We start from the raw sequence: 10,246 nt of genomic DNA on the forward strand, positions 1-10,246 counted from the left end.
GTAATGGTGCGTGACAGCAAATTTGCTTTCATCCACATTAAAAGCTTGAAACACTACAGCTCACAGTATTTTTTTAGTCGCCCTCTTCACCTCCTCATGTGCTGCTTTAGATTTGTCGGTGTGGATAACCATATGGGAGGCAGACCCACTGGAACCTCCGCTGAACAGCACACCAGCAGCAGCAGTAGCTAAAGAAACCTAACACTGTCAAAACAAAGTGTGGCCCACACATTTCAACTATGTGAGGAGAAACTAATGTGAAAGCCTGCCAAAGGAAATGTATACACATAAACATGCACAAATAAAGACAAAGACAGTCGCAAACAAACCACAAGTGACAAGGACCACCCTGAATGTTTTTTTCGCTCTCTCAGTGTGGTAAAATGTGCCTTCCTTGCGTCTTTCTACCTGTCAGGATGACAAGATGATCAACCGTTGACTGTTTGTAAAGGTCAGAGGTCACAGTACAGCCTCATCCTGCCCTCGGATCAACCAGGCTCTTCAGACCACAGCTGTTGCAGCTCTGTGTCTGTTATTAGCTTGATGTTTGCCCTCAGACATCAGGGTTTCTTTCCATCACCTTCTCCCTAACCTCATGCTGATGCTTGTGATAAAAGCCCTTCCACGGGCTAAGTAAAGACAGGCTATTTTTGCTCAAAGACATTAACCCATGTGCAGAGAGGAGATGGAAGTTTTTCTCCCTCCACTCTCCAGCTTCATTATCACCACAGGGTGAAGCAGCAGTGTTTTACTTAACTCCATTGGCAACACAGTGGCTGTGCAACAGAACGCTTGTGGTCTGGGGACTGGAAGAAAGTAAGAGTGGTGACTTAAAGGTCAAGGGGTGACATGTGAGGTGAGGAAAGCATTGCAACAACAGAGTGGGAAAATGTGTGTGTTATGTGTGTATGTGCGTGAGTGAGTGCATGTTTTAGACTGGGGAGGGGTTAGGAGGCTTAGACAGCTTTAAATGGAAATTCAGTCAAGTCTTGTGTTACACTCTTTTTTCCTCCTCTCCTCATTCCCTTCTTCCTGTCTGTCTGAGAGGGAGCTGACGAGGATTACTGCGTGTGTGAAGTGTGTAGTGCAGCTTTTCCTGTGCGTCTGCAACTGCACAGTCACACACTATTTGATTTTGCCTCTGTGTGAATGATTCATGTAAATTTAATACAAGAGGCAGCATTACTCAATGACTGTTATACTAGAGCGGCTTTTAGAGCTTGATTACCAAAATAAAAGTAGGGCACATCATTTCAAAGACTAATCAACAGTTTGACCAAATCGCGTCAGACCATAAGAATAAGAAGAAGAAAGGTTGAATCAAAAGAAAAGGAAGCAAAGCAGAAAAATAGAAATGTAACCAGAAAGACACCCAGATAAACTGAGCGTTAAGCTGAAAAGCAGCAAGTGTAGCTGTCTGTCCTCTCCTGGAGAATGCATGTTTGATGCCCTGATCAGATCCAGATGTGCAGAGATCACAGCTGTGGGAAGCAGGACTGCATTTAATATGGAGGGTTGAGAAACTGGCCTCATGTACAGTATATAACTAAATTTAAACTATGCTATCCATGTGATAACAACCAATGTACACTCACCCATGTACACAGACACTGTCACTAGGAGGAGCATTTATTTAGGAAATGAATGCTGCTGACTTGCTCCAGACACAGGAAGTTGCAGCATAGCCATGCTAACATGAATGAAGGGCAGGGGGCCATCAGGGTCATGTAATGAGGACAGAGGTGGATACCTTTGCTTTTCAATTTCTAAAACAATAATATTAATAATGAAATAGGAAGAAGCTACTGTGAAACTTCCTCTGGGAAACTGAAAACACAGCACAACAGAGCACGAACTGCAACTGACAGTGCAGTAGTGTTTAACAGTGAGATTTAATCTCTTAATGGGTAAGAGTCAGCTAGTAAAAGGCCTGTAACACAAATTCTGACAAATGCTTCTCTAAACCCTCATGATGCTGGTCTACAAAGTCTGGAAAATGCTACCTGAATAATTCTAAGCTTTTTCAGTGCCTTGTTTTTAATTAGTTTCTTTATATATTCTCTGGGCAAAAATGTTCTAGAATCATTAATAAATATGCAAATAATTAATTTGTATGGCAATTTCTACATTAAAATTTCAAATTCATTTGAAATGGATTTGCAAAATGCCTTTTAAATCTTACTTTGTGTTATTCCATATACTAATGTGTCTTCCTGCCATATTCTCTCTCACAGACACACTCCAGACTTTATACTGGACTCATAGAAGATTAGTCCAGTGTGATGAATCATCTGTTTTATGAATAAGTTTGACTTAGGAATAGACTCAGTCTGCTATACTTTATGATACACAGGTTATAAGGAAAAGGAAAGGGAAGTTTCTTCATGCTCTGTCTCCAAGAGAGGGATGTTGGAGGGTGAGGACACATTTAGGTTGTTTATTTCACAATTTGGTCTGTGACTTAGTGGCTCTAGAGTGAGATGTCACAGCCAAAATGACCTGGAAAGGCAGTGAGTTCAAAATCTGTAACTGAGAGCACTGGAAAAGTTTTATATCAGTGAAGCATGTGCCAAAAACAGTTTCATGTTTTTTCCACTGTGGAGCAGAAAGTATTACTGTCATATGCTTCCAAGTTGTTTGTTTTTAAAGGAACTGCATTATATTGTATCAAAAGTCTAATCATGCCCCCTTATTTATACTATTCAGGAATATATTATAAATAGATAAACCTGTCCCAATAAAATGTGAAATGTGTGTTGAAGTGATGCTTTACCAGTGTTTATTACTTGAGACTCTCTGAATGTTTTCGTGCTTTTTGCCCGGTGCATTCTGGGATAGGCTGCAGTTCAGGAACAAGCTGTTTATAGAAAATAAAGAGAAGGATTTAATAACTCATCTTTGCCCCAAATAACCTTGACTGTTGGTTACATACATAAGTGTGCATTTGGTAAAATGCAGTAAAAATTACACAACAATAGTTGCAAAAAGAGAAAGAAGTGAGTAAGAGGAAGCGTATTAGCTTTAGTTACTTAATGCTTAAATCCAAACAACTTGTCATTATTAAATATATGTATAACGATGTTTAACAATAGCTCAGGAGTTGATGATGACCATTAAATATTTGACTGATATGTGGCTGTGTCTATTTGCTGTTTACAGGACGTCTTTTTCTAATCTTTAACTGTTTATCTGCAATTACCCTAAGGGGTGAAATAAAACTGAAGTGAAGTCTCTGTGTTTGTTCAGATAAATTTACACACATCATCCACAGCCCTTCCACATGACAGGAAACAGAAAGGAGAAGGCAAAGAGAAAGTCTTCCTGGTAGATATGTGTCACGAAACTATACACACAAACACAGTCAAATGGTCAGTATCAGATCACAGTTTTGCAGAATACAGAAGCAAGAACTACAATAAGAACTGCACAAGGATTTTACTGCTACATATCAGCATAATTAACAGGTCAGTTACAAAATCTTATCTTGTGTCTATAACTACATATCAGGCAAGATGTGCAAAATATATCTACAAATTGTGTAAATTATGAAATTGACTTTGACTTTTTTTTTTTTTTTTTTGCCTACTGCAGATTTTGCAGTTTACAGAAAGTCATGAAAACCAGATATACTGTCAGTGTAATCAACCAGCTTCTTTAAGGAATGTTATACTCTCAAGTGGTTTTTATGGACACATCTCAAAATGAACTGCATGAACAATATGTCAGCAAAATTGCAAGGAATTACATGGAACAGGATTGTATGTTATTTATCCACCTTCTATACACAGTCCAGACTGTTAGTGTTTGAACAGTTACAGTTTTTGTCCTTCAGGCTCTGAGCTTCAGCACATTCAGTTTGATGAGCAATAATGGACATTATATTGTGTAAAAACTCAGCTTTAATTTATATTATTAATTCAATATTCAATATTGAAAGAAGTATGTGGATTATATAGTCCTTTTAACAAATAGTGCTGTTTGATGAGCAGTTGTGTGTTGATTCAACGTTAAAGCTGACACATGGTTCAGAGTTGATTCCACTTAGATTATGTATTGGAGTTGTCTGCAGGTGCGCACAGGAAAACTAGCAAATGGCAAAATGTGCTGGCAGACTGAGGAGCACAGGTCTTGTGGATGAGTGGAAAATCATTTGCATGGTGAAGTGAAACCCCTTTATGACTGCACAGCAAGTCAAGAATGCTGTCCTGGATGTAGGCGAACATGTTTCCTTGTCAAGAATCAACAGAAGACTTCATGAGCGTATCCTCAGAGGATTCACCACAGGATACAAACCCATAGTAAGCCTCAAAAACAGTAAGGTAGTTGGCAAAAACATATGAGAAGTAACCAAAAATCAAGCTCTATGGAAATGATGAAAAGAGGAAAGTGTGAGGGGCAAAAAAGAGCCCCTCGCGGCCACCTAATCTGTCAAACATGGTGGTGAGTCTGTTACAGCTTGGGCATGTTTGGCTGCCAGTGGAAGTGGCACGCTGGCTCAGATTAAGCTCAGATTCAGCCAAATGCATCAAAACCCCTTCGGACAACATTTCATCATTCAAGAGAACAACAATCCTAAACATACGGCCAAAGCAACCAAAGAGCTTTTAGGGTGAAGAGGTGGAATATCATGGACTGGCAGAGTCAATAACCTGATCTTAATCTGACTGAGCTGCATTGCACTTGCTGAAGACCAGAATAGAGGCAGAGAGACCCCACAACAAGAAAGAGCTGCTGCAGTGAGAGCATCAGCAGGGAAGATACAAAGCATCTGGTGATATCAGTCAAAGGACTTTCCAAAGAATATTAAATATGAGCTTGTTTGACTTCATGTGTATCTGTCCAATTACTTTAGAGAGTTGGCTACTTGACATTTTTATCTTAAATTGAATGTGCTGAAACTCAGAGCCTGAAATCCTAACACTTATGCCCTGGAATGTATGTACTTATATAACTCATACTTCATGAAAAAGTAAAGAAAAAGATAAGGGTTTTTTTTTTTTGTCATACTGAGAACAATTTTCTCTTGTATTTATTTAGACAACGCTCATGGAGACAAACAATTCCCCCCAGTTACCTGGCAATCACAGCAACACCAATATCACTTGTTCCCGTGACAACGTTTTGAAGACAGTGGTTTTTCCTGTTCTCTACTCCGTCCTCCTCTTGGTGGGGCTGTCACTCAATGGCGTGGCAGCGTTGGTGTTTTTCCGCATCCCCTCACGGTCTCACTTCATCATATACCTCAAGAATATTGTGGTTGCAGACATCATCATGACCTTCACATTTCCTTTCAAGGTTTGGTTAAACTGGTACCACTTCCTTATAAGGCACACTTTAAAGGGGGTTTATAAATTATAACTAATGGCTTTTTAATTGTTATTAAATCAATTAAAATCGTTCATTAGAACGTTTTGTTTGCCAGGTGGTGAAAAATCTCTCTTGTTTATCATTAATAAAGACTCATCTTGCTTTTCAATTTTTTGCAATGACACATTTAGTTTATTAGAAAATTAGTAAATCATCTGCAGGCATATCTGTTAATAATTTACTAATAATAATTTACAATAATCCATCGAGTTGTAAATGTCAATAATTGTCCTGTTGGAGGAGGACAAGATTTTTCACAACTTAGCAACCCAAATGCTGTTCTTATTATTGGCTTATAATTAAGCAATAAAGCATTAATAAGTGATTTAACAACCATTAATGAGATGATTTGTTATAACTTCTAAACCCTTACAGAGGTGACCTATTAGAGAGTGCTACTGTTAACTTACAAATAGAATATGTGTTGAATTTGAAATGAGTGTTTAACAGTAAAATGCTGTTTCTCCAGGTGTTGTCAGACTCCAACATGGCATCCACTGGGCTGCGGATATTTGTATGTCGAGTGTCCTCAGTGCTCTTCTACCTTACCATGTATATCAGCATCCTCTTCTTCGGCCTCATTAGTATCGATCGCTGTAGGAAGACCCTTAAACCCTTTAGGGGGACGAATGCAGCCCGGCTGACCCGTCGGAAGCTCCTTTCAGGGGCCATCTGGACCTTTCTGCTCGTTCTCTGTCTGCCCAACGTGATCCTGACATCTGAAACACCACCTTCTAAATACTTTAAATGCAGCGACCTGAAGACAGAGGGCGGGCTGCTTTGGCATGAGGTGGTAAATTATGTCTGTCAAGTTATTTTCTGGGGCAACCTGGTGACTGTGATAGTATGCTACACTCTAATCACCAAAGAGCTGTACAGATCCTACTCCCGCACCAAGTCCCACAGTGCTGGAGGGACTCGAGAACCAAGCAGGACAACGACTCGCAAACCCCAGCAGGCCGCAAGAAAAATGAATGCAAATGTGTTCCTGGTTCTGGCAGTGTTCTTTGTGTGCTTTGTGCCATTTCACTTTGCCCGTGTGCCGTACACTCTGAGCCAGACCAAAGAGGTTCTCTTTGACTGTAAACTCAAGCTCTTCTTCTTTCAGCTGAAGGAGAGCACACTTTTCCTCTCATCCCTAAACTCTGTCCTGGACCCGCTCATCTACTTCTTCCTCTGTAAGTCCTTCAGGACCACTCTGTTCAAGACCCTGCAGCTGCCTCCTGGCACCTGTAGCTGGCTGACAGGGAGAGGGTCAGAGGTGGATACAGGTAGCACCCCTCTGAGGGACTCCTCTGCCTGTACATAAAACAGCTTGCCTTGATGATGATGTTGAGAATTGGTTCAAATCCAAATTCAGCTTTGTGACTAAACACTAGTGGACATGCAGTAGGTGACAGACACAATGACGTCTGTCCTACAGACAGAAATGATATGTGTATGCCACAGTACATATTTCTGTTCATGATCATCATAAAATGGTCATTATAACACGCCTTTAACAATTGAAACATAGTAACTAACAGCAATCAACAGTTTTTATTTTTTTCCTTTCTGTTCTCTATTTTAGTTAATAACAACATGAAGTTTCTCTTCTGTGTTTTCATACCCATTCCTCTTGAAATGTTAATTTACAAACTGAAGATAAATCTTATTTTGAGGATAACCTCAGTATTCCTCTAAAATTGTCTAGCTGTATACTAAACCTCAAGTTTCAAGCTACAAATAAATGCCTGTTATGTCTTATTGCTGCACATGCATGTGCATGACAGTTTGTGTTAGAATTGACGGGATAATCAAACCACAGCAGGTTAATGTGTCCAAATAAAACATCTGCTGTCATGTGATCGTGTGATTTTGTTTTTCTTATTCAGTTCTGCAGGTAACAATTATCCTCATCAAGTCCATGGATTTAACACAGTGGATAAAGCAGTGAAGGAATCAGAAAGTAGTCAAGGACAGATACTGCAAAATAGGAATTTTTCTACTGCTTTCTGTTACAACCACAATAACCAAAAGACTCGTGCCTACCAGTTTCATAATGAGACAACAATAAAAGATGTAAACACACGCACAAAATACACACAATGAGCTCTAGTCAGAGGAGTCGCATCTCCACATTTAACCATTAGTGAGTGGTAAATGGGAACTATATTATGTCCCGAACGTTAGCAATAATAATAATAAACATACAACACAACATGGTGCTGTTTTGAGTTAGTCTGCCTGTGGTTGTAAAAGTGTGAGCTAAATGTAAGTACATCCTACATCGTGACTACATCATCAATGCTGCAGCATCACACTGGTAAAGAGAAAAAGGATCCTTTCTCTTAAAGAGGAGCATTTAAGTTTAAAGCATCTCAGGCTAAAGAATAAAGAAATCTCGATAGTCAGAAATTGCTTCAGTGTATCGAGAAAACAAATCGCATTACCACAATGCATGTTATCTGAAACCCTTTTCCCCCCACAGTAGGTCACTGTTGACAGATTTGCATCTGTCTGGTTGAAGAGGCTGACACATTTGTAATTTCTCTTGTGAAGGTCTTCATCTCCCTGGCTGCACAGTACGGAGTTACAGAGACAACCATTCTTGGTGAGTGGCTTAAACACAACTTTCTAAAACAAAAAGACAAACAAAAAAAAACTTGACAAGTCATGGAAAGAATCAAACAAGTAATATTTGGTTGGTTATTATTTGATTAGAAGCAAGAGTTTATGGACTAAACCTGTAAAATCTGAACACCACCTCAGCTTGGCTTAAATCTAATTCAGTGTTTCTGTGTATGTCTTTTACTGATTTAGGCCCAGTCACTAAACTTTCTCACAATCTAATGATCATAAATGTGTGTGTCCTAATTTTATCAAATTATCATATCATTAACAGGTGCCAAAATAAAGGTTTATTGCCCAGAAGTGGGGCATTTTCTGTTTCTTTGTCCCTTGTTGATGGCAGGTCATCCAAATTAAAAGTTGTGAAATAGAAGCAGAGCAACTGAGATCTATTGTGATGACTGCACTTCAATATCAGAAAGGTGTTCTTAAAATTTGGTGGACTGTGTGTAGTGTTTTCAGCTTGATTATATGTCATTTAAAAAACAAGAAACCCCACTCTTCACTGTGGTGAAAACAAATGCAAAAATTGCATAACTTCTGTCATTCACTGTCAAAAGTGGAAGTGTCATGTTCAACATCCAGGGTGCATTCAAATGCTTTGGTTGAGCATTGACAACTCATAGTAACAAATGTCTTTTAACCAAATGGCAAAATGCAAATGAGGTCAAACTGGGCAAGCTGGAAAAATTCAGAGCAGTAGTCGTTCTCTTCATGAATTGACTTCACACTAAAACCCCTCAGCCTTTGAGGAATCCACTCTGAAACTATAATGTTATTTTCTCATATCATTAATTGTCATGCCAGTGTACCCTCGTAGCAAATGAAGAAACCTGCTTATTTCAAGTTCTAATGCACTGAGACACGGTTCTGGGTGTGGGTCTGCTCTACATCCTGATCACAGATATACACCAGTTCAGGGTTACAAAGATTTTTTTAGACAAATTAGTTGAATCTTTTTTTTTTATTAATTACATTTTTTTTATTCCAGATTTTAAGATGGTGGCCAACAACACATCACGCCTCTCCTCTGATTGTGCCGCTTTCAGCCTCACAACTGTAAATGTGGTTGTCTCGTGCCTCTTCTTCTTCCTGTTCCCCATTGCGTTACTGCTCAACGGGGTAGCAGCATGGGTGTCTTTGCAGCTCCGCTCCACCTCCACCTTCATAGTGTATCTTAAAAACCTGGTGGCTGCTGACCTGCTCATGACTCTGACACTCCCGCCGATGGCAGCCAGCATGCTTCCCGGAGCAACACTTGAACTGAAGGCGTTCGCTTGCCGTTACTCAAATGTAATTTTCTACTGCTGTATGTACACAAGCATTGCTTTAATGGGTCTCATTAGCCTGGACCGATTCTTCAAAGTTGTTAGACCATATGGAAAGTTACTAGGACAAAATGTGGTGTTCAGTCTTGTAATGTCCACCTTGGTTTGGGTGATAATATTTGGCAGCACAGCGATCCCAACCATCATTCTTACTAACCAGGATCCTGTTAACATGACGGGAAATTTCTGTTTGTCACTGAAAAGTCCAGCGGGTCTGATACTTCACAAGGGTGTGGTTTTATTTATGGAGGTTCTTTTCTGGCTTATCAGCATATTGATTGTGTATTGCTACATCTGCATCACCATGAAAGTCCTGCAGTCCTTCAGAAACTCAGGGAGCAACAACAGCCAAGGAAAGAAGAAAACCAAACTTCGAGTCTTCTTGATCCTCCTCGTGTTTTGTGTGTGTTTTGTGCCTCTCCACATGCTCCGCATTCCTTTTACACTGTATGAATTCTTTAACATTAGGGCATGCACTGAAATGTGGGTGGTGATAGTTCATGATCTGGCCCTGTGGGTCTCTTCTACAAATGCCTGTCTGGACCCTCTTCTCTACATCTATCTGTGTCGGGAGTACAGAGACAAACTGGTCGACATGATGAAAGCTAGAGGGATCTGTGTTGGGTTATATTCAGGTGAAAATGAGGATATTTCACAATAGTATAAAGTCAGTCTTTAGTCATCATCTATACATAAAACTTTAGAGATAAATAATATGTTAGTAATCATAAATATCACAAATGAATAACTCAGGAAACACGAGAGACTCCTGATGTCATGTTGTACTGTTGCCCTATGTTGCCCTCTAGTGACCTAATGCATAGATAAGCATCTACTGAGGCAGAAATCACAAAAAGAAACAAGTAGAACAAGATAAATATATATAAAAAATATATGATAAATATGGAGTACACTCTTTCTTTAAAGTATTCATGACGCAA

The 10,246-nt window shown here is 39.5% G+C and overlaps 2 protein-coding genes across 2 annotated transcripts; both read left to right on the plus strand.

The window, feature by feature from the left end:
- Window positions 1-3,325: 3,325 nt before the first annotated feature.
- Window positions 3,326-7,209, plus strand: p2ry12 (purinergic receptor P2Y12). Its single transcript, XM_071496305.1, has 3 exons — window positions 3,326-3,464; window positions 5,038-5,295; window positions 5,837-7,209. Exons 2-3 carry the CDS (start codon window positions 5,047-5,049, stop codon window positions 6,674-6,676), a joined length of 1,089 nt encoding a protein of 362 aa, XP_071352406.1. The 5' UTR covers window positions 3,326-3,464; window positions 5,038-5,046; the 3' UTR covers window positions 6,677-7,209.
- Window positions 7,210-7,358: 149 nt separating this feature from the next.
- LOC139631776 (P2Y purinoceptor 13-like) lies at window positions 7,359-9,985 on the plus strand. The gene has a single exon (XM_071496309.1). The coding sequence runs from the start codon at window positions 8,977-8,979 to the stop codon at window positions 9,964-9,966; it is 990 nt and encodes a 329-aa protein (XP_071352410.1). The 5' UTR covers window positions 7,359-8,976; the 3' UTR covers window positions 9,967-9,985.
- The last annotated feature ends 261 nt before the right edge of the window (window positions 9,986-10,246 follow it).

The sequence above is a fragment of the Trachinotus anak genome, unplaced genomic scaffold (genome assembly GCF_046630095.1).
Source record: "Trachinotus anak isolate AG129_WGS33_773 ecotype Australia unplaced genomic scaffold, CSIRO_AGI_Tana_v1 ptg000014l, whole genome shotgun sequence".
NCBI lineage: Eukaryota > Metazoa > Chordata > Actinopteri > Carangiformes > Carangidae > Trachinotus > Trachinotus anak.